Source organism: Diospyros lotus, chromosome 11, assembly GCF_014633365.1.
Source record: "Diospyros lotus cultivar Yz01 chromosome 11, ASM1463336v1, whole genome shotgun sequence".
NCBI classification, from domain to species: domain Eukaryota; kingdom Viridiplantae; phylum Streptophyta; class Magnoliopsida; order Ericales; family Ebenaceae; genus Diospyros; species Diospyros lotus.
This window is the reverse complement of record NC_068348.1, coordinates 10,991,394-11,015,291: the sequence shown is the minus strand read 5'-3', so window position 1 is coordinate 11,015,291 and position 23,898 is coordinate 10,991,394. Positions and strand designations below refer to the sequence as shown.

General features: G+C 38.4%; 1 protein-coding gene across 1 annotated transcript; it reads left to right on the top strand.

Moving 5' to 3' along the window:
- Nucleotides 1–3,926: 3,926 nt before the first annotated feature.
- Nucleotides 3,927–20,991, top strand: LOC127812532 (uncharacterized). Its single transcript, XM_052352948.1, has 5 exons — nucleotides 3,927–4,358; nucleotides 4,486–4,564; nucleotides 4,987–5,055; nucleotides 20,143–20,311; nucleotides 20,416–20,991. The coding sequence occupies exons 1-4, from the start codon at nucleotides 4,018–4,020 to the stop codon at nucleotides 20,248–20,250; spliced, it is 597 nt and encodes a 198-aa protein (XP_052208908.1). The 5' UTR covers nucleotides 3,927–4,017; the 3' UTR covers nucleotides 20,251–20,311; nucleotides 20,416–20,991.
- The last annotated feature ends 2,907 nt before the right edge of the window (nucleotides 20,992–23,898 follow it).

The following is a 23,898-nucleotide window of genomic DNA, read 5'->3' as shown; positions in this document are numbered from 1 at the left end:
ATTTTGGGCTGCCGATACACTCTTCTTTGAAGCTCAGGCCCGACTTCAGGATCGTGTTTATGGATGTGTATCCCACATTCTTGCCCTTCAACAGCAAGTTAGTGATCTGCAAGCTTATCGAGCTCTATTGCTAGATTCACTATTCGCATACTATTCTTCACATCCTCAACCTGTTCCTCAACCTGATCAAAATCCAAACTAGATCTTCGATCTTCCCATCATCTCAGAGGACGTCCCTCATCCTAATTTCCCAGAGGGTACTCTTCTACCTCACCCTGATGACACTAGCAGTAGCCAGATGCCACTCCTAGATGACATCGATGAGCTGGGGCTCGTCATGTTTGGCAACCATTGGCAAAGTTATTAGCTTTATGGCTTGCCTTTTTCTTTTTGAGTAACTGTATGACTTGATCTCTTGTAATTAAATTGAACATGTGGAATGAATATTATGTTTGGGTACTTTAACGTCTTATTCCCTTGTCTTACCCTCGATTGCATATTGATCATAAAATATCTCAACTTCTTGCAGTTGTTTAATAATTCATTAAATCGAGGTAAAAATATCGACTTTTATTTATCACCTCTTTCAAAGCCTGAAAATTTTACGTCCTTAGTCAAGCCACACATAGCTAAATATCAAATAACCTCAAGCTAAATTCTTGAAAACAATCGACAGTTTTGGTACATTGGGCAACCGACAGTATGTTTCCGAATTTTCACATGATAACTATCCACCGATCATGCTCAAATTGTCTCACACAATTTCTCATTTCCTTTTAATTCATTGTTTACATAATCGAAAAGACAACAATCCATAACCACACCACTATGTAGTGCATACAAGTACTTACATCAAACATGGTACCCTAATCTGGTATCACTTTAACCTTACAAATGATACTCTTCACTTTCCCCTTTATCTGGGAAATAATCTCATCATTACAACAAATAAAGTCACAGATCTAACTCACTCCCCATTCTCATGTTGCCTTCTTTCCATTTTAAAGGCCAACTCATGTTCCTGAATATACTAGGGTGTGATTACTACTACACCAACATTAACATTGACAAGGGCAAGATTCGGGACAATCAAATTAGAGCCAACTGCTCACAATTACTAAGGTGTATAATAATCTGCACGCTAAGCCGAAGGATAAGTCAGTAACCAGAATCATTTCCCCTCAAAGGCTAAATCTAGGAAACACCCATTGCTTACTATCCTAGGAAACACATTTCCTAAGCAAGCCCATATCACAACACATGCCTATATTGGGGCTATTTAGCCCATAATTATGACCTTCCTTGACCCGTGTATGCAACCATAATTTCATCACCCCAAAATTTTTTTGACCTCTCGAATTGCTCTCCATCCCTTGAACCTCAGGATTAGAGACTTGACCACGATTATTCTCGGCCTCCTATCGTACTTGTTCTTGCTCCTGATCATTCCTCACTTGATTGGCAGCAAGCATCTCAACCGTCATTCGTATCTTTGCTAAAGCTTCATGCACCTCATCCATCTCTTGTCGCAGTCCTCCATTGGACTCCCCTGAAGTATCAGGCAAAGATGCAGGTGTGGGTGCAGGTTGGCCACGACCTAGACTTCGAGTTGGTGGCCTCCCTCGACGATCGCTCATTTTTCCTGCACAACTAACATTTTTAGACTCTAATTCTTACTTAGTCTCACATCTATTTGCTAGAAATATCCTTAACTCTATCCAACATTTCTATGTGTACAGAGACTCATCACAAACCTCGCTCTGATACCACCAATTGTTGGCGCCCCTAGCCAGGGTCCCACAACAAGACGACATAAAAATGCCAAAACCCATTAAAACATTACACATCCTCCTTGACAACGGAAGCCACACTCATACATTTTTACTCATAGATAAGCACAATAGTGTTCACATAAACAAAAGTAGCTCAATATTACACACCACATCAGGGTTTATAAACCCACCATATCTTCTCAAGGGTACAACCTAAAACATAAACAAGAATGACTTAATATTATACACCACAAAACACCCCTAAGGACCTTTGATTGAGATGGCTCTATACACACTGCTACCCCATGGATCCTGATTCACTTGGCTCGCCCTTTACTTTAGCCTTACCCTTACCTGGAATGATGCAAGCAAACATGAGCCACAAGGCCCAGCAAGTATAACTGGAAGAAAGCGAGCATAAGAGTCACGGGTATTAAGAAGCAAAGAGTCATGAATGCCATTTAAGGTACATTCACATGATAATATGATGAAATATGTATCCATGCTCATATGCAATCTTTTTAAAACCATAAACGTGGGACCAAAGTCCAAAACCATGGGACTGAAGTTCATAACGTAAACTTGGGACCGAAGTCCATAACATAAACTTGGGATCGAAGTCCAACTTTGAGCTCAACACTTTCTCTGCGGATATATCATGCGGACTCGTCCGTTGCGTGCATCATGAGGCCTTTACATATTTTTAAAAACCATTTTCATGTATATGCTTCATGCATTATCATAACATGCATATTCGTAATAATTTCTCATATATAACTGACATGCAATTTACGAAGCAATATGCACAGTAGAGAAACATTCATGCAAGGCGACATCAAACCCTTGCATGTCCACAATAAAGCATCATTTCCAAGGAAAGATAGAGTGATACAAAACCCTATTTGAGATTCAATAGGTATAAATGTAAATCAAAGAATAATTTACTAGCAAAGGGAAATAAATTGTAAAATAAGAAAATAACATACAAGATATGGATAAGAACTTGCTCATTAATAGAAAGACTGAGATATTGCCTCTTAAATAGAATAAAGAGGAAAAAGAACTTGCCTTTAAATGACCGATTCTCGTCTTTATCGCACTCTCACTTATTGCCAAAATTCATCCTCAAGCTCACGGCCAATTCCTCTACTTCTCTTTCAATTCCTCCTCCAATTTTTTTTACATCTATGTTCTCTATTTATACTCAATTTTACACTCAATTCATTACACTTCACCCAATTTATTCTCTGCAAAGCTTGAAAAAACATCATCATACTTATTTATTCAATTTTCAAGGGTCATCATGCTTATTCCTTCAATTTCCAATTTCCAAGGGTTATCATGTTTATTCCTTCAATTTCTAAGGGTTCAATTTTCAAGGGTCATCATTTATATTTCTTTAATTTTCAAGGGTCATTATTCATATTCCTTCAATTTTCAAGGATTCAATTTCCAAAGGTCATCATGCTTATTCCTTCATTTTTCAAGCCAATTGCATCTAAAAAAATGAAAAAGAGATATTCTCTTCAATTTCTAAAATATTCCCAAATAAAATAATTAATTATCCATTTCCTCAAATGACCTCAATTAATTTCGAATAATTACCAAAACTCACTTGATAAATTTTAATTTTTCTCCATTTAATTTCTCGCACCCAAAATTCACATTAATTCACAAATAAGCGAGTCGTTACAAGTTCCCTTGCTTAGCCATTTAGCTCATATTGATCAATTTTTTTTTTTTAGTTAACGCACTATCATGAATATCCCTTACTACTCAACCCCACGATTCTAACAGGAGATGTAAATTAGGGAACCTAGCAGGTAGTTTCTATCCCTAACCTTTCTTCGCTAACGTGAGGGTAGTTTGATTTTTTCTAAAATTTAAGATAGATCTTGACTGCTGAGCTTTCTCTCCTAATCAGAATTCAAACATAGAACTTGAGGATCCAAAAAATAACACCCTAACGATTCTCCCATTACCTGTTTATCTATGCTCTAAGGGCGCATCTTGATCTATTTTGATCTCGCCTTGTGATGGGCTTAGCTCGTGTACTTTGAGCCCATTTTATCATAATCGACCTCTTTATTGGACATAATACATTTTTTTCTATGAACTTAATATCATTCTTGAAAATTTAAAATAAAATCAGAAAAATGACTCGGTGACCACCGTCTCAATCCTGCAAAAAGCTGCCTCACAAATTGAAGTCACACAGCCTCAATCCCCAGGTCCAAACCAGATCATGGCAGCATCTTTACCGTCGTCGACTTTGACACTCTTTTCTCGTCGGAGACACGCACAAACCCCTTCATCTGTTTTTTGTCGAGCCCCTTCAAATTCAAGGGTTCGGGTAACAGCAGCTCAACAAACCCAACTCCCAAAACCCACAAATCACTGCATATTTCAGAAGAAGAAGGCTGTGGCGATTGCGGCTGTTTTGGGAGCTGGGTTTGCCATCACACTTGTGGGCCACGCATCGGCTGCCGAGTTACCATTGTTGGGCTCTTTTTTGCAGCTAAACGAACCGCCCAATGCCCTCTCGCTCCCCACCTGGGCCGTCCATGTCTCCAGCGTCGTAGAATGGTGACTTCTCTCTCTGTATCTCTGTCAGTCAAATATACGAGCACCTTTTGTGCATACTGTATATCCAATCCAAGCATTTATTTATGAATTTGGTTTCGTGACGTTCCATGTTCTTGTGCTGGAAAAGGGTTACGGCGATGGCGCTAGTGTGGCAGTACGGGGAGAAATGTGGGTATGAGTCGTGGAAGGGGCTTTCTTGGGGTATGGTGAGTTAATTCTGTCCCATATTTTTATTTTTCGGAAACGTGTCTAGCTTTTGATGATTGTGGTAAGTGCGCTCGAGAATAGAAATGTAGAACTTTTGGTGACTCTGATTGGGGGAGGGCCCGTATTTGGGTGAATAAATTCTCATTTGCATGAATTTGCTATAGCTTATTCAATGCCGTATGGATTTCTTTGGTTTAGTAGCTTGAACCAATAAAGTGTTCCACTTCAGTTTCAGATCTTGCCATTTAAAGGTTTTTAATCTTATGGAGGCTTGGAACTAATGCTGCTTGCATGTTTAAGTTTTAATCTTCTCTAAAGAATTTTTTAAGTGATGTTTACCATTCGGAGTGACAAGGAATAAATCCTTTGAAGTATTGCTTGCTCTATTAACATAATCCTTCCTTTTTGTTTGTTGATTTAGGTACCTCTACTCGGTGGAGCACTTTGTGCATGCACTTGGCATTTCTTTTATAACTCCGAGTCTCTTGATGTAAGAAAATTTAGAAGACTCTTTTTAGAATTATTGTTACAACTTATTCATCCCCTCCCTCCCATCATTTCTTCACAAAGAAGAAAGTGAGGGAGCGAAGCGGGAGAGAAAGGGGTTCTGATTGCTTGATCATTTCATAAAAATGTTAACATTACAATTTTTACAAGTTGGCAAATAGACATTTCTATGACAATTCTGTATATTACGAATTTCATATGCAAGATACTTCATGCATTAGTGCAAACATCTGTTAGTGCTAATCATGTTAGCATGTGCTCTTTCTAAATAGAATATGTTATCTTATGCTCCAATTGGAAGAATAGATAAACAAAAAATTGATGGAGAAAATTCATGGTAGAAGGCCCCATGCATATGGTAAAAGCACTTGTTTCTTTTAAATACATTTTTTCCTTTAAAAACGGTAAGGCATTTAATCTCTAGCTATTTTAAAACAAAGAAATGATGGTTTGTTTATTTTTTTTTTACCTTTTTTTTTTTTTTTGCACTACAATGAAAGATATATGAAATATTTTCATATACTTTTATGCAATTCTTTTCTTGAGATGTAGTGTTAGTTTTATTCAAGGATCACCATTTTTTGGTCTTTAGCCAGCTGTTTTTCCATGCTTTTGTAGACTAACTTTTCATAAGAAAATCTTGTGCCGGAAATGGACCCTTAGTATTGTGGTTAGGTAATCTGCTCAACAGTTCTAGTATGAAAGTTATTCCTCATTATAGCCAGCCCCAAGCTTGCTAAAGGAGAAGGGTGGGTTAGGTAGTCGACAACCAACATAAAAATTGTTAGATCTTTGAGTATAAATTCTAGACAAAGATTAGAGAGGTAGAATTCTCGTAGCCAGCTCCACCTAGTGGGTGTCACGACCTAAGGGTCAATTTTGTAATTTTTCAATTTTTTTTAAAAAGTAGGCAGTGGTTAAGTGATTCGGTTATGTTGTAATGACCATTCTACCCTTGCAGTATGGTTGTAACCGCAAGAGGGATGGCCCATAAAAGGCTTATGTGCTTGAGGATGGGAATTCATTCAAGGAAAATAATATTGAATTCTTTCCCTCCAATTTCCTTTCTCAATTCTCCCACCAAATTTTCTCTCTCTTTCCCTCTCTCTCTCTCTTCCTCGATTCTCATATATGTTCTAGTAATTCAAATCTAAGTCTAGAGACTTGTCAATTGGTACCAGAGCTATACGTCCTAGGCTATGATTCTGGAGTAGGAGTCGATCATCGGAGTGAGTTTGGGTGACGGAATTTGAAATGGCAAAGGGCACAAGATTGACGCAATTGGAGAACCAGATGGAGGCAATGGAGTATGGCCTCATGTAGACGTAGGAAGCGGTGACCCAGAGCAGAGAAGAGGTGCGATCCATTAGGGAAGAACTGCGGGAGGACATGGTAGCTTCCCGAGATGGTGTGTTGAGAGAATTGGCCAGACAAAGGGAGTTGATGGACCAGCGGATTAGCAGCATGATCAACATGCTGTCCACCTTCCCTCAATTCAGGTTACCACCAGAGTTTCCCCCTCAATTAGTACTAGAGACAAGGGCTTCCAGGTAGTGACTATTACCGAGGCCTCAGGGAGAAGGGGAGGCTAGTAATTCACACATGCAGGAGACCAACGATTAGGTAACGGACTTGAATTCGCCTAGAACTAGCCAAGGACCCTTGCTGAGGTAAGAGATACCTTAGTTTGAGGGATCCAAACCGCGATGGTGGATCCGTAGGTGCGTCCCTGAAAACCAACGGATCACGCATGCCACGACTTATCTTAATGATGTGGCCAATTGCTGGTACCGAGGGTGGTCTAGATCCAGGGGTATGGGGGCAAGATGGATAGATTTTGTAGAGAAGTTGTGCGTCAAATTTGGGGAGAGAAATATGGCTGACGTAATTGAGGAGTTTAACAAATTGAGGTAAGAGGGGACGGTGATTGATTACCAGGAGAAGTTTGAGGAATTGAGGTCGTTAATGTGGAGTGCTCAGCCCACTCTCATTGATCAATACTTCGTTTCAAGTTTCATCAGCGGCCTTAAGGATGAGTTAAGGTCGATGGTGAAAATGATGATGCCAACCATGGTAAGGGAGGCGGTAGAGAAGGCTAGGCTACATGAACTCACACTTGAAGCCATTTCCAAGAAGAACAAGGTTGTGACCAAGTTGTTCCCTACGGGAGGGACCTTTAGTGGGGAAACTTCTAAGGCTATGGTCCTTGTAGTAGCTTCAGGAGGGCACAAGGGGGGATCCAATATTGTAGCACACGAGCACCACCATGGAGTAGAGGAGAATGTTGGGTTTATGTTTCAGGTGTGGGGAGAAATATAGCCAGGGGCATCAGTGTAGAAGACATTTGCTTAATATGGAAGGGGAGAATGATGATGAAGAAGTGGAGTTGGATAATGAGGAAGAAGAAGATGAGAAGAAGGGTGAACCACCAGCAGAAGTACGTGAAGAGGAACAGGGATCGGAATGAGGAGAGATTTCCTTCCACGCCTTAAAGGGAGGTCCTACAAGGAAGATAATCAAAGTCAAGGGCCAAGTGGGGAAGAAGAAGCTCATGGTGCTAATAGATAGTGGTAGCACCCACAACTTCTTGAATGAAGCTACAACCAATGAGTTAAGGTTTAAACTGACCCACACTACCCCTCTATCAGTGACTGTGGCCAACGGACACAAAATGTATGGACACTGTAAATGTGTGGATTTCACTTGGATGATGCAGGGGAATGAGTTGAAGGCTGATTTGAGGATTTTGGAGTTGGGTGGCTTTGATATTGTGCTCGGGGTGGACTGGATGAGGACGGTTATCCCATTAATCTTTGACTTTAACAAGCTAGAGGTAATAGTGGAAATGGGGTGTATGAAGCTAACGCTGGTGGGAAGTTTGGAACAAAGAGAGTGTAAAATGATAAAGGGGAGTAAGTTGCAAAAGCTGCTGGAGAAAAAGGGTGGACATATATCCCAGTTCTATTCAATACATGCCATAGAAGGAGAGGAATCAGACAGGGTAGCAAAGGTTCTACCAAAGGAGAGGAAGGATTCCCACGCTACCCATTCTAAGGTAACTACTACTTTACATAGCTTGCATGTATTGTTGGAAAACTTTAAGGACTTATTTTTTCAACCGAATTCCCTACCTCCCCGAAGGCCCTTGGATCATGCTATATCCCTTAAACCCCATACTACTCCAATGAGCATTCGAGTCTATCGATAGTCACCCACACAAAAGTCAGAGATTGAAAAACAAATCTCTAGCATGTTAGCTACTTCATTCATTCAACCTAGCCAAAGTTCTTTTGCATCCCCTATTTTGTTGGTGAAAAAGAAAGATGGGTCTTGGAGATTTTGTGTTGACTATCGTCAACTCAATTCTCACACCATCAAAAACAAATTTTCCATTCCCCTCATCGATGACTTGATGAATTGGCAAGAGCCAAGATTTTTTCTAAACTTAATCTTAGGTTTGGATATCACCAAAACCAAATGAAACCCATAGATATTCCAAAAACAACTTTTTGCACTCACCAAGGCCTATATGAATTTATTGTCATGCCCTTTGGGTTGACAAATGCCCCAGTTACCTTTCAAGCCCTTATGAACCAAATATTTGCTCCCTACCTCCGAAAGTTCATCCTACTGTTCTTTGATGACATTCTCATCTACAAGCTAAACCTAGAACAACACCTATCCCACCTAAAACTGCATTTGAGGTCCTTAAAGCTAACCACTTGTATGTCAAGCTATCCAAATTTATTTTTGCCAAGGATGAGGTGGGCTATTTCGGGCATATCATATCAGGAGGAGTCAAAACTGATCCCAGATAGTGAGGGAACTTAGGGGATTTTTGGGATTAACAAGCTACTACCGAAGTTCATAAGGCACTATGGAGTGATTAGCCGACTCTTGATAGATTTTCTTAAGAAAGAAGGGTTTATCTGGAATCCCCAAGTAGAAGCAGCTTTCTTGACTCTAAAGAAGGCCATGACGCAAGCCCCTGTGCTGGCCTTTCCAAACTTCACCAAGCAGTTTATGGTGGAGACAGACGCGTGTGAAAAGGGGATTAGTGCAGTGTTAATGCAAGGAGGAAGGCCTATCTCTTACATCAGCTAAGCTTTGGGGCCTAAGCACCTGGGTTGGAGTGTATATGACAAAGAATTGTTGGCCGTGTTGAAGGCAGTGGACAAATGGAGGCATTATCTGGAGGGTAATCCGTTTGTATTCAAGACAGATCATGAGAGCCTAAGGTTCTTAGGACTTTGTGGAAGGGTTACCAAAGTCGGAAGGGAAGGATTGCATCTTGGTGGTGGTGGATAGATTCACCAAGTTTTCCCATTTTATAGGCTTGACTCACCCATTCACAACCCAAAGCCCAAGATGTGCCTCTTCCTAGACTGAGTGGTACAATTGCATGGGGTTCCCCAATCTATAGAATTGGATAAAGACAGGGTTTTCACCAGCCTCTTTTGGAAGGAGTTGTACAAGAACTTGGGAGCTAAACACATGTCCTCGGCCTATCACCCTGAGTCAGATGGTTAAATTGAACGGGTGAAATCGGGGCTTTGAAATTGGGGATTTCGTATTCCTCAAACTACTTCCTTATTGTCAAACATCCTTCGCCCTTAGAAGAAATCTCAAATTAGCTCCCAAATATTATGGACTATTTGAGATTATTGGAAAGATTGGACCTATAGCATACAAGCTGACATTACCAGAAAATTCCAAGCTCCATCCGTTCCATGTCTCTTGGCTTAAGAAGGTTGGGGAAAATATTGAAATTCAAAACTCCTTGCCTATCTTGCTGGGAAAGGGAGATTCAATCAATCACATGCCTCAGGCCAATCTAGATTGACATAATAAAAGAGGCTGGGAAGCTCTTGTTCATTGGCAAGGTTTATTCCCAGCATATGCAACCTAGGAATACTATGATGTGCTTCAGTTGCGATTTCTTGAGACAACCTTTGAGGACAAGGGGGTTCTCTAGGAGGAAGGTGATGTTGCATATCATTCCACTTTGCTAGCTGTAGTAGTCAGGTTCAGCTAAGTAGTATTGAAAGCTGTTAGGCGTTTGAATTATCCAAAATATTTCCAGATTTTTAGGAGTAGTTTCTTAACTGTTAGGAGATTTTCCTGGTAACTAGCTGCTACTTTTTAGGAGTTGAGTTGTTTTGTTAGATTTTCCCCCATATGTAATGTAACGCCTCATTCCTAAATATTACAACGTTACTAAGTATATACTAAAAATCACATGCGGGCGTTAGGGAAATCCTTATTAGCGGAAGTAAAGGATCGAACCTGAAAGCTAAAAAGTTAGGATTTCTACTATGTTTCTTTGGTATAAGCTCAATAATAACCCACACTTACACCCCTTAAGTTTTAGTATCATAGCAGTTGACTATAGTACAACATTCGGGATACACATAAAAACAACATTTCCTTGGAAGGATTAAGTTACATGTCAACCACCTCTTTTCCCTTGCCTTTCCTTGATCTTGGGGTACCTGACACGTTTGAATATGCCGATGTGAGATATGAAATATCTTAGTGAGTGATTCAGAATAAAAGTTTGTGTGTACATATGCAGTATGCCATATGTCATGAAACCCCTCTCCATGGCAGTGAGGCAGCGATATTGCAATCATCCTGCTGATCATCATGTCCAAACACCCTGCGCCCCTCCACGGGCTACGCGATCCTCCTGATCACACATGATGAACCTGACGTCAACTTGCCACAAAATGCCGTGATGCATGATAACAACAAAAATGAGATGCGTGGGTAATAGAAGACGCATGATATGCAAGCCACAAGCGACACAAATGAAGTACAAATGTTCGGGATGGTTAACACATGTAAGAACCACTCACCTTGCTGTTTTACCTTCAGGAGTATTGTTCACATTTGTCGATTTTGAGTTTTCTGCAGTAAACATGAGTTTCTGTAAAACAAGTACCAAATATTTTTACATAACCTGTGCTATTTATTTTATGTTATTTTTTTAAAAAATTGCAGGAAAAAAGGACATGTCACGCGCCCTCATGCGCCACCGGAAGCTGCCTCATGCGCCCGCATGCTCAACCCTTTTTGGCGCGTGTTCTGCACGCGCTGGTCTTCTTCTTCGACTACGACATTTGCGATTTCGACCAGCCTCTAATATTTGGCTTTTTCTCTCTCGTTTTAACTCTGATTCACTCCCCGTTTGTCTCTATGTCTTCCTCTCTCTTCCTTTTACCCGAATATAAACTAACTTCCGGTAGCTTCAACCTAGTTTCCGGCAAAGCCCAAAAATCTAGCAAAGCTTTGTTTCTCCCTCGTTTCTTGACGAACTTCTCTCATTTTTCCTCCAAGATCTTCCCTTCACTCCAAAGAACCTGTTCCTCTAATCTAATTTTCTCAAACCGACCTAAAATTGGCTCAAAACTCATTGGTATGCTTTGAGTGTTAATCCATGGCCTTTTATAGACATCTCCGGCCAATCACCTTCTTCCACTCGCCATGCCACGTATTAGCTTTGATATGTGTGCCTCATGATTACCTCCAACCGTTGGTTTGGCCGATTCGTTTCTCCGACGAGTATGTTACAAGTTTTAAAAATTGCACTTTGGCCTGAAACTTTATACCTTTGCACTTTGACCCTTGTACTATTTAGGACTTTAGTTATTCATGTGGTTCCTTGTTTCAATCTCAAATGCCCTTAAGAAGAGGCTTCTTGCATCATTTATCGATCCTTAAAAAAGATTTCAAATATTTTTGAGAATTACACCTTTTTGAAATTGTATTTTTGCCCCTGAACTTTCATGATTTCTTGGACATATCCTACTTCCTCAAACACATGAGTCTCGTAAAAATCTCTAGTATTATATTCACCCCCCCTTAAAAAATTTCGTCTTCGAAATTTCATCTCATGATTCAATATAGTTGAAGAGGTGCATATATTTTTGGTTTATCTCCTATTCTCTTTGCCAAGTAGCTTCCTTAACATTGTAATGTTTCCATAAGACCTTAACAAGGGGTATTGTCTTATTCCTCAAAACTTGTTCCTTCTGATCCAAAATCTTGATTGGTTCCTTGAGATAAGTTAAATTCTCCTGAAGCTCAATAGTTTCCTTAGGAACTTTCTGAGAGGGATCGAGTTCGCATTTTCGAAATCGAGACACGTGGAAAACATCATGTATATTGGACATTGCTGGAGGTAACGCTAGTCGATAGGCAATCGACCCAATTCGTTCCAAGATCTCATAAGGTCATGTGTATCGAGGGCTCAATTTTCCTCGTTTCTTGCCCTGGTGTATTACTTGAGACGGCAAAACCTTCAGATACATCTTGTCTCCTGCTTGGAATTCTAAACTCCTTCTTTGTGTATCTGCATAGGACTTTTGTCTGCTTTGAGCTGTCTTAATTTGTTCTTGAATTATTTTGATCTTTTCGTTTGTTTGTTGCACTATCTCGGGTCCCGTCAACTGCTTTTCTCCTATTTCTGTCCAACATAGAGGTGTTCTACATTTATGACCATAGAGAGCCTCATAGGGAGCCATGCCGATACTGCTGTGATAGTTATTATTGTATGTGAACTCAACTAAAGGCAAGTGTTCTTCCCATCCCTTTGAAAAATCAATTACACAAGCTCATAGCATGTCTTCTAGGGTTTGGGTTGTTCACTCTGACTGTTATCTGGAGGTGATATGCTGTACTTAGCTAAAGTCGTGTCCCCAAATATTTTTGCAAACGTTCCCAAAATCGAGATGTAAATCTAGGATTTCTATCGGAAACTATACTTATCGGAGTCCCATGCAACTTGATTATCTCCTTTATGTACAATTGAGGCTGCTTGTTGACTGGCTGTCCCGTTTTCATGGGTAGAAAATGAGTAGACTTCGTTAATCTGTCTACTATTACCCATATCGCATCATTCCTTGTGGATCCTTTTGGTAACCTTGTTACGAAATCCTTAGTGACGTGTTCCCACTTCCATTCGGGGATTTCCAGAGGTTGGAGCTTTTTAGCGGTTTTTGATGTTTGATCTTTATTCTTTGGCAGGTATCACATTGGGCCACACGTCGAGCTATATCCTTCTTCATTCCCAGCCACCAGTATAAATTTTTCAAATCCCTATACATCTTGGTAACACTAGGATGAATGGTGTATTTGGCCCGGTGTGCCTTGTCCATTATGGTTTGCCTCAATTCCTTGGCTTTGGGCGCATAGATTCGATTTACAAATCGTAGTATCCCATCCGAAAAGTCAAAGTCAGGGTTTTTGACCTGCCCTTGGCCGTCGACCCATGACCTCACCCTCGAGTCTTCTAGAGTAGCTTACCGGATTCGTTCCATTAGATGAGAGTGAATCGTCAGGCTAACGAGGTAAATAGAAGTTTCTACAAGAATCACATCCATTGTCAATTGGTTAAAAGCCTCCACCAATCCCCACTCCCAGATCATCAGATTGGCTATCAGAGCAAGCCTTTTCCTGCTTAATGCATCAGCCACAACATTTGCCCTCCTAGGGTGGTACTGGATTGTACAATTGTAATCGTTCAACAACTCCATCTATCGTCGCTGTCTCATATTTAAATCTCTCCGTGATGACCTCAAATTTTTCCCCATACAAGTAGTGCTGCCAAAGTTTCAAGGCAAACATAATTGCTGCCAATTCCAAATCATGGGTGGAATAGTGCTGCTCATGACTTTTTAGCTGTCGAGACCCATGTGCTATTACCTTTTGATTTTGCACGAGGACACCTCCTAGCTCGGTTTTCGAGGCATTCGTATAGATTGAAAATCCTTCTGTTCCTTAAGGCTTTGCTAAAATAGGAGCAGAAATTAGTCTCCTTTTTAGCTCATTAAAGCTATGCTCACATGCCTTATTCCATTCAAATTTAACCCCTTTTCGTGTTAGTTGGGTAAGTGGTAAAGTAATACTAGAAAATCCTTCAACATACTTTCTATAATAATTTGTTGTGTTTTCATATTGTACTTGTTGGTTTCACCATGTCAACCAAGTGATGGAACACAACTATATCAATTATCTTCATTCACCACCATCTCATGAAACTTCTCCATATGAAGATGGTGTTGAAATTTCATTTCATCATTACTCCGCTAGGGGATGTTATCCACTGCCGGTCCCAAGCCCGGATAAAGAAGGAGGGTTGCATTAGGTAGCTGACAACCAGCGTAAAACCTAGTCGGATCCAAATATAAATTCTAGACAAACTATCTGTTGGGGCGTAACTCACATAAAAGTCTAGAATTCATGTAGCCGACCCAACATAGTGGGATAAAGGCTGGATATGTTGTTGTTGTTATACTTTCTATAATAACTTGCTAGACCCAAAAAGCTTCGTACCTCAGTTATTGTTTTGGGTTGTTTCCAATCTCTTATCGCCTCAACCTTTGAAGGATCCATGACTATTCTCTTTTCCGATATGACATGGCCTAGGAAAGTCACCTGAGTTAGCCAAAACTCGTATTTTGAAAACTTGGCGTACAACTGATGTTCTTATAGTGTCCTTAAGACAATTCTTAAGTGTTGCTCATGCTCTTCCCTGCTAGCTGAATAAATCAGAATATCATCAATAAATACAATCACAAATTGATCCAGGTATGGTTTGAACACCCTATTCATTAGATCCATAAAGGCTCTAGGTGCGTTAGTTACCCAAATGGCATCACTAGGTATTCATAATGTTCATATCGAGATCTAAAGGTTGTTTTTGCTACATCCTCCTTTTAATCCTCCAGTGTTAGTACCCTGATCTCAAGTCAATCTTAGAGAATATCCTAGCACCTTGCACTTGGTCGAATAATTCATTGATCTTGGGAAGTGGGTATTTATTTTTTATGATCACCTTGTTCAGTTGACGATAGTCTACACATATTCTTAGGCTTCCATCATTTTTCTCTACAAATAACATGGGTGCTCCCTAGAGCGATACACTAGGTTGAATAAATCCTTTATCCAAAGGGTCTTGGAGATGACTTTTTAATTCTTTCAATTCTCCCAAAGCCATTATATATGGAGGTATGGATATGGGGTCAGTCCCAGGCAAAGTTTCTATGGCAAATTCAATCTCTCAATGAGGGGGTAGTTTGGGTAATTCTTTGGGGAAGATATCAAGAAATTCTTTTACTACAGGCACTCCACTGAATTTCACCTTTTTATTTCCTATTTGTACACAAGCCAAATACCCATAGGCGCCCTCTTCTAGTGTCTTAATAGCCTTGAGGGTCATTATCCATTTGGTTTTCCTAGCGCCATTTGGCCCTTGAAGCCCTTTCCCTAGTCATCTTGTAATTCCACTACTTTTGATTGGTAGTCAATGCTGGCATTATATTTAGATAGAAAATCCATGCCCTAGAATTATGTTAAGATCCTAAATTTTTAGTCTAATTGCAAATTCTCTATCTCCCACATGACTTTCCCATCTGTGTAACCCGTGTAGATTTTCACTTGTCTCCTTGACGGGGTAGTTACTATCATTGGACAACCCAACTCTCTCAATTCCATCCGTGTAACCCTCATTGATTTTCTTTCCCATCCGTGTAACCCGCATTGGTTCCTGGTTTCCTTAGAACTCAAGGACATAGAGGTATGACCTTACTGGTTTCTCTTATTTGGCTGATTGACTTCCCTTCTTTGGGGGCAATCCTTAGCGACATGACCGTTTTGTTGGCAGTTAAAACACACGGGTCCATTTGGGCAACCTCGAGCTACGTGGTCGTTTTTTTTTTTTTTCCACATGTATAACATTCTTGGTTTCTTGCATTACAAAGTTTTTTGGGATAAAATTTTTGACATTTTAGACAGTTACCTTTTGGCTTGAAATTTCTTCCTCGAGTCCCCAACCCGTGTCTTTTCCCAAATCTTCGAGAACATTCAGTATTTACTATCTGGAATAGCCATACTCAAAATCATGAGATCAATATTTAAACTTTAGTAGTAAAAGAATCCCGAATTATTCCTAATCAACTAATAAGACTAAAACTCAAAATCATAAGTTTTTCGACTTTCCCGACTTTTGTAGATCCAGCTGACTACCAATCCAACAAATTTCAAATACCTATATCCTCGAATCTATATGAGGTTTCATGAACTAGGTGCCTTCTAGACCCTTATCGGGTTCACAACTAGGATTCAGATAATTTCTCAAATTCTGAAATTCTTGTAAAACATTTAGACAGCAAAATAGTCTCCCGAGCACTTTTTATATAAAATTCTCAAGATTTTAAATCCATCAAATTCTTGCAAAATCTTTCCTTATCCTGTAAAACAATTAGGCATCTTCCAAACGATTATTACCTAGAATCCTCAAATTTCTAAATTTATCAAAATTCTTGCAAAATAGTCATGGGTATGAGATTTAAATGAACCATATCTGAAAGTACCTCCAAAATCCAATTAGTCTCTCGAGACTTCAAACCTGTCAAATCTCTACAAAACAGTTGTAAGTAAGGAATTCCAACAAACCATATATGAAAATGTCTCCAAAAATCCCGTGAGTCGCTCAAGATTTCTGCTAGGGGTTTAATCTCACCAAATAATTAAAATACTCACTTGTACCAAACCTCATCCCACTTACTCATTAGATTTTGCTGACAATCGTCTCAAAATTGCTCTATGATCTATCTTGCTACCAAGAAGCTTGAAGATTAGTAACATCAAACATATATCTTAAACATCCCACACCACTACTTTATCCTCATTTGTACATATATACATATGTATATAACGAACATCCCATCTCACTATCTGTACATGTATTCACGTGTATACAGTCCTCATTCTCGTAAAATCTAAATCATTCTTCTTCAGTTTCAGATCCTGGCGGGGGTGTAAGGGTTCGTTCCTCGAGTCCTTCTTCGGGTCCTACAACACCCGGAGGTACATTTTCTATGTCCAAATTTGCTTCGATCTCGCGTAGGTGGACGGTAAAAGCTATAAGATCATTGTAGGGTCCCTGGGTGTGAAGTTCATTTCCAATATCCTGCCATTTTACGGTCAGTAAAGAAATCAAATATGTTATTTGAAGATCTACACTATAGGGAACCATCATGTGGGGTGGAAGTTGTTGCAAAGTAGGGGTAACTAAATCCAAAAAATCTCCTAACACATCCCATGGGTGCATGTACCTTCCTTCTAGTAGTGTCGTCCACCATCCCATTATGGCACGCTGATTTTGGTTCTCTACTATATCTTGATTCATCCTGCCATAGATCAAAATATCCTAAAGGTTAGTCAAATCAATATTCAACTTAAGGTTATATATTCTAGCTCTGATACCAACTGTAATGCCCCATTCCTAAATATTACAACGTTACTAAGTACATACTAAAAATCACATGCGGGCGTTAGGGAAATCCTTATTAGTAGAAGTAAATGATCGAACCTGAAAGCTAAGAAGTTAGGATTTCCACTATGTTTCTTTGGTACAAGCTCAATGATAACACACACCCACACTTGCACCCCTCAAGTTTTAGTATCATAGTAGTTGACTATAGTACAACGTTTGAGATACACATAAAAACAACGTTTCCTTAGAAAGAATAAGTTACACGTTAGCCACCTCTTTTCCCTTGCCTTTACTTGATCCTGGGATACCTGACACGTTTGAATATGTCGATGTGAGATATGAAATATCTCAGTGAGTGATTCAGAATAAAAGTTCGTGCGTGTATATGCAGTATGCCATATGTTATGAAACCCTTCTCCACGGCAGTGAGGCAGCGATGTGGCAATCATTCTGTTGATCATCATGTCCAAACACCTTGCCCCTCCATGGGCTACGCGATCCTCCCGATCACACATGATGAACCTGACGTCAACTTGCCATAAATGCCGTGATGCATGAGAACAACAAAAACGAGATGCGTGGGTAATAGAAGACGCATGATATGCAAGCCACAAGCGACACAAATGAAGTACAAATGTTTGGGATGGTCAACACATGCAAGAACCACTCACTTTACTATTTTACCTTTAGGAGTACAATTCACACTTGTTGGTTTTGGGTTTTTTACAGTAAACACGAGTTTCTGTAAAATAGGTACCAAATATTTTTACATAAACTTGTTTTATTTATTTTATGTTATTTTTCTGGAAAATTATAGGGAAAAAAGACTTGTCATGCTCCCTTAGGCACCACCGGAAGTTGCCCCACGCGCTCGTATGTGTTGGTTGTCTTCTCCGGCTATGACGTTTGCAATTCCATCCAGACTCTGATTTTGGTTTTTTCTCTTTCGTTTTAACTCTAATCACTCCCCGTTTGTCCCTATGGCTTCCTCTCTTTTCCTTCTACTCAAATATAACCTTAGACCGACATTTCGTGACTGTTTTTCGACAGTTTCAACCCAGTTTTTGGTGAAGCCTGAAAATCTAGCGAAACTTTGTTTCTCCCTTGTTTCTTGACGAACCTCTCTCATTTTTCCTCCAAAATCTTCCCCTCACTCCCAAGAACCTATTCCTCACCTCTAATCTTCTCAAACCGACCTAAAATTGGCTCAAAAGTCACCTGTATGCTTTTGAGTGTTAATCCATGGCCTTTTATAGACATCTCTAGCCAATCACCTTCTTCCACCCACCATGCCACCTATCATCTTTGATATGTGTGCCTCATGATTACCTCCAACCGTTGGTTTGGCTGGTTCGTTTCTCCGGCGAGCTCGTTACAATTTTTAAAAATTGCACTTTAGCCCAAAACTTTATACCTTTGCATTTTGACCCCTTTACCATTTAGGACTTTGGCTATTCATGTGGTTCCTTGTTTCGATCCCAAATTCCCTTAAGAAGAGGCTTTTTGCATCATTTATTGATCCCTAAAAAGATTTTCAATATTTTTGAGAAATTACACCTTTTCCCAAACCTTTGTGAAATTGTATTTTTACCCCCGAACTTTCATGATTCCTTGGACATATCCTATTTCCTCAAACACATGAGTTGCATAAAAATCTCGAGTATTACATATAATCAATCAAAGAGGAAGAAATGATTTTTTAATTGAATTTTAGGAGGACATAGGTTTCCCTCGAAGCAAACCTACTTCCTATTCCTTGTTCTCCATCTTTAATTCCCTTCACATTCTTTCTTTAAACTAAACAAGCTGCAGATTTTTCTGGGCATCTTTAAAATAGGGAAGGGGAAACCCAATTGAAAGGCTATTTATGTGCCACCACCTATTCAATGGATCACCTGTTGTGTTATGGCTGATGCTATATGTTGTTCAGGTATAGGAGACTTAGCTCATCACTCAACAATGACAGTCATTTCATACAGTACTGTTGGTGTTGATTTGGGCTCTAGGAACCATTTCCCCAGGTTTTTATGATCTTATTAGCTGAACATATTCTGTAAGTTGTGGTAATAAAGTTCAAGTTGGATTGGGCACGTGTTCTCATTCCATTACCATAATACTGAGCCTTGCGTAAAATGGTTTGGAGTAGATTGTCAGGCTGACTTGAAAATTGCCTGCCTTTGAGGTCAAAATGTTTTCAAATGTCAGGCAGCCATAGTATGGGAGTCTCCCTAAATCCATCCAGCTAGCCAGATGCTTTGGAAGAAGCATTTACAGTTTGGTAAGTTTTTTATTTTTTTATTATTACAACAGCAACATTAACGACCAAGCCTTAACATGACATCGATAACATATTTTACAGATTCTAGGTTGCTGATCATTGTTTCTAAAATCCATGTTTTATGAATCAATGGGTTTTTTTTTTTTTTTTTTAATTCTCTTGACTGTGGGCTACCTAACTCAACCATCGTCCGTATTTGATTTAGACTGGCTGTGACAAGAAATAATACCTTCAGCACTAGAAGTGCAAGGGGATTACTCAATCCACAGGTGAAAGGATTTTGACAGTTAAAAAAATAAAATTAAAAAACCATTGCTACCCCATATGCCCTTAGGCACTGCCATGCATAACATAGAAGTCATGCTTGGATGGGGTAGATAATTTCAGTTCACTGGGAGCTATTGAACATTACTTCATATTGTGTGCGATCTCTTTTGCTGCTCGTTATGATTACTATGAAATGTTACTGCCATTGACGGCATTTGAAATAGCAATGGTTCTCATTGTGATAGGTTCTGGTGGCACTTCAAGCAGCATTGACAGTTATTGGCAATGCTACCATCTGTTTTGCTGCATATCGCATATGCAGATCATCAGAGGGTAGTTCAAAGAAATCATAGATCTTCACTATCTTACATCTGTTTGTGGATTAAATTTCCCACCGACTTGTTTCTCAGTTTGGTAGGTAAAGCTATTTTTATTATTTCATTATGAGTATTCATAGTTTCTGAGTACTTGAGCCACATCGCCAACGTGTAAACTGTTATGGCATTCTGTGGATGCAGGAAACAAGCAGGAAGCTTCGTCATTCTTGAATCATGATGCGGATATAACTGGGAATTCCCATTCAAAGGATCAGCTATTTGGTCTTATATTGTTATGAAATGATTGGAAAAACATAGATGGGCAAAGGAGGCTTTTGAGCTGTGCTTGGAAACAAGGACTACTCACTCCCTTTGATTGTTGGTAAGTTTGTCAACCAAGTGGATTGACCCTGGGCCTCCCTACTTGCAGTAATGTACATTTTGCTTGAAAGTTTGGAAAAATCATCATAAAGGTTACCGCACCTTTAGACTTCTGGTTCCCCTAGGTTGCCAAACAGTGATGTTTGAACCTTCAAAAGCGTGTTCTGTTTTATGGTACTTTTAATGTTATTTTTACCACTCTTATGTCAACAATGGCACCTTCCTCTCCAGGCCTTTTTATGGCATCCATAATTGCTCTTTTGACTGCCAAGCTGTTTATGTGTCTGATCACAACTGTTGAATGTGAAAAACTGAAAAATGGTTTGAGTTGGAAAGAGGGATTTGGTTCTGTGTTTTGGTAATTTTCTTTAAAACTGCAATTATGGGCTTTTTTGACATATGTTGCAGAGAAGATAGGTTCAAAATAGGTTCCATTGCAATTTTATATATGATGGGTATGAATTCAAATGGTTTTTTGGGTACGAGGGCATGATGATTTTTGACCTTTTGTAGCCTCTTGAAGCTTCCTGGATGGATGGTTGCTACCTATCAGCATCAATTAGTTAAAGACTTTGCTTTCGTCCTCCATCTGCATTCATAGTCAAGTCAAGAAAAACATGCTTAATAAGTTACACAAAAGGCATTCCTTAATTTTCTGTGAGGTTGTTTTGAATTTATCATGTGGCAGAGAGTGATGTTTTGAGAATTGGATCGAACTGAATCGGTAAAATAAGGTTGGGGTCAGATAGTAAATTAGTCTGTTCAACTGGCTGAATGAATCGATTAACGTGTTCTTTGTTTTATATTGTATTTTATTTTGAAATATTAAAAATATTTATACCAATTTGACATTTTTTTAAAAGGAGTTGATCTATTTTAAAATTATCATCTATCATTTTTTTTTAAGAAATGTGTAATTGTTTTTAATTTTTGATCTTTAGTTTTATTATTATATTTTTATCGAAATTTATGTTAATATTGTCCTATAAATTTTATTTACTTGGAGGAGAATGTAATTTAATATAATTTTAAATCTATTAAGTATTATTATGTGATGAATTTTGTGTTTTAAAATGTTTATATCATATATAGTTATTATTAATATATATTTATTTAATTTATAAAAATATATCTCAATTTGATCTCGAATCATTTATCGAACCATGAACTTTTGTCCCGTTTCTAATTGGGTACTTGGGGTCAAATTTTTTAAACGTGGACAAAGGCAAGCAAATTAAATCAAATTTGGGTATAATTCACTATCAAACTAATTAAATTAACCAATCCAACCAAAAATTGGGTATAATTGACTTTTGGGTCTCCATGTATGACAGCAAAAGCATTAAGAAATAATAGATTTAGTTTTGTTATAAACCATAAATTAACATATGCAAAACTTCTGTCAAATCTAATCAAGTATTTCAAATCAAAATTATGTGCTAAGGCTAAACGGATCATATAATTTTTAATTAATTAGATACTCCCATGAGGTAAACTTTATATTTTATCAAATAGGTCCTCAAACCATTTTAAATTCGCCACAAAATCCTGTAATGAAATTAAATAAATTGGAAATAAATTGATTGTATTTTTAAAAATAACTAGGTCACTTTCTTCGTGAGAAACAAAGTTAATTGGACTAATCTCCATTTAATTTAGCTAAATTAGTATTATCTTTTATGAATGCGATGTTCTGACCATTTTAAAAATGCTTATGTATCAATTTAACAAAAAATAAAGATTTGAGAGTGTTCAGATCAAAGGGCTAAACTTTAGGAGATGTATGGTAAACTTAATTAATGTCATTAGTAATAAAGTGACTCTCATGCATAATTTAAGAAAGTTTAAGGACTGAGTTAGCGAAATATAAAGTTTAAGGGGGGTGTTTGGATAAAAAAAAAAATCTAAGGTTTTAAGGGGTGATAGGGTCAATTTAGCCACTAATAAATAAAATGAGGTGTTGGGTAGGCATAAAATTTTTAATTAAGGTCTTTTGTAAAGTGGTCAACCTTTTAGTCCTAACTTTTTTGACCGAAAAATTTAATCTAAACTCTAATCAATAGTTGTTTCACATATCTAACTCTCTTTTTTTTTTTAAAAAAAAAAATAATAATTTAAATTCACATAATCAAATTTGGTTTGATTTAATTTTTAAATCGAATCTAATTAGAGCATCCTGAATTTTTTCAATTTTTTTTTTTTTTTTATTGAGTTGTGTATCTCTAAATTGTGTGTGGATTGTAGGGTTCAAATGGAACATACTTTTGAAGAAATGACTGTCAACTTTTATGCTCTGCCCGGGGAGGGATTCTCCTTGGAATTCAGAAACCTTGGAACGAAGACTATCCAAATTTATTTAATTATTTATGTTTTTCCTACCATTGCTAAGCCAAGCCAAGCCAAGCCAAGATTATCCAATTTTATTTAATAAATTTTGTCCACGAATATATATTGAGTGTAAAGACAGTATATTGCTTGAGATATATTCTTTCAATAAGAGATTCCTTCCCAATTAACAATATTTACTCTAAACTAAGAAAATAATATTTTGAGGGAAGTGATATATATGGTAGTGGAAGTTCTAATTACATCAATAATTATAGGTCTGTTAATTAGTTTGGTTCATATTAATCGATTTTCTTTTTGAAGAATTTATGTTAAGTAAAACAATTCCTAGAATAGGCCAATTTCAAGAAGTAAGAAAAGAGTACAAAAGGTAATTATCTGTAGCCCAGAAACTATATATAAAAGCATGCATCCATGGAAGTGAGGTCCAACTGCTTCCTGGTATATATGGTGTTGTCTTAAAGCCTATATATAGCCTAGATCTCAAGACCCAGATAGATAGATATATATATATATATCGAAAAGAAAACCCAACACAAATCGATTAACTGGGTGGATCAACAAACCCCAAAGGGGACAAGGGCATCAGATCATAATGCATCACAATATATATATATATATATATTAATTATTGATTTCCATATGAAATTCACTCATCAGGCAAGAGAGATAGTTAACATCAAAATTAAAATGCTAAACAAGGCAAGACTAGCTATCATGATATCCTGATGATGAACAGAGAGAGAGAGAGAGAGAGAGAGAGGTTAATTAATTATGAAGGAGGAGGAGGAGGGGGAGTTGATGGTGAGGATGAAAATGATGATGACAGGTGGTGTTGTTGCTGTTGGGTGTGAAGAGAGAGCCGAGACAACAAGGCGAGGTTCTCTTGGTGGAGGAGGGTGGCTTTCTTCCTGAGCTTCTCATTCTCCTGCAAAATATGCACGTTCTCCATATACA

Bases quoted from the DNA above. Each gene is read 5' to 3' on its own strand.
- LOC127812532 (XM_052352948.1), top strand. From the start codon at position 4,018: ATGGCAGCATCTTTACCGTCGTCGACTTTGACACTCTTTTCTCGTCGG. The intron at 4,359-4,485 runs GTGACTTCTCTC...GTGCTGGAAAAG, and splicing joins GTCTCCAGCGTCGTAGAATG to GGTTACGGCGATGGCGCTAG. The intron at 4,565-4,986 runs GTGAGTTAATTC...TTGTTGATTTAG, and splicing joins AGGGGCTTTCTTGGGGTATG to GTACCTCTACTCGGTGGAGC.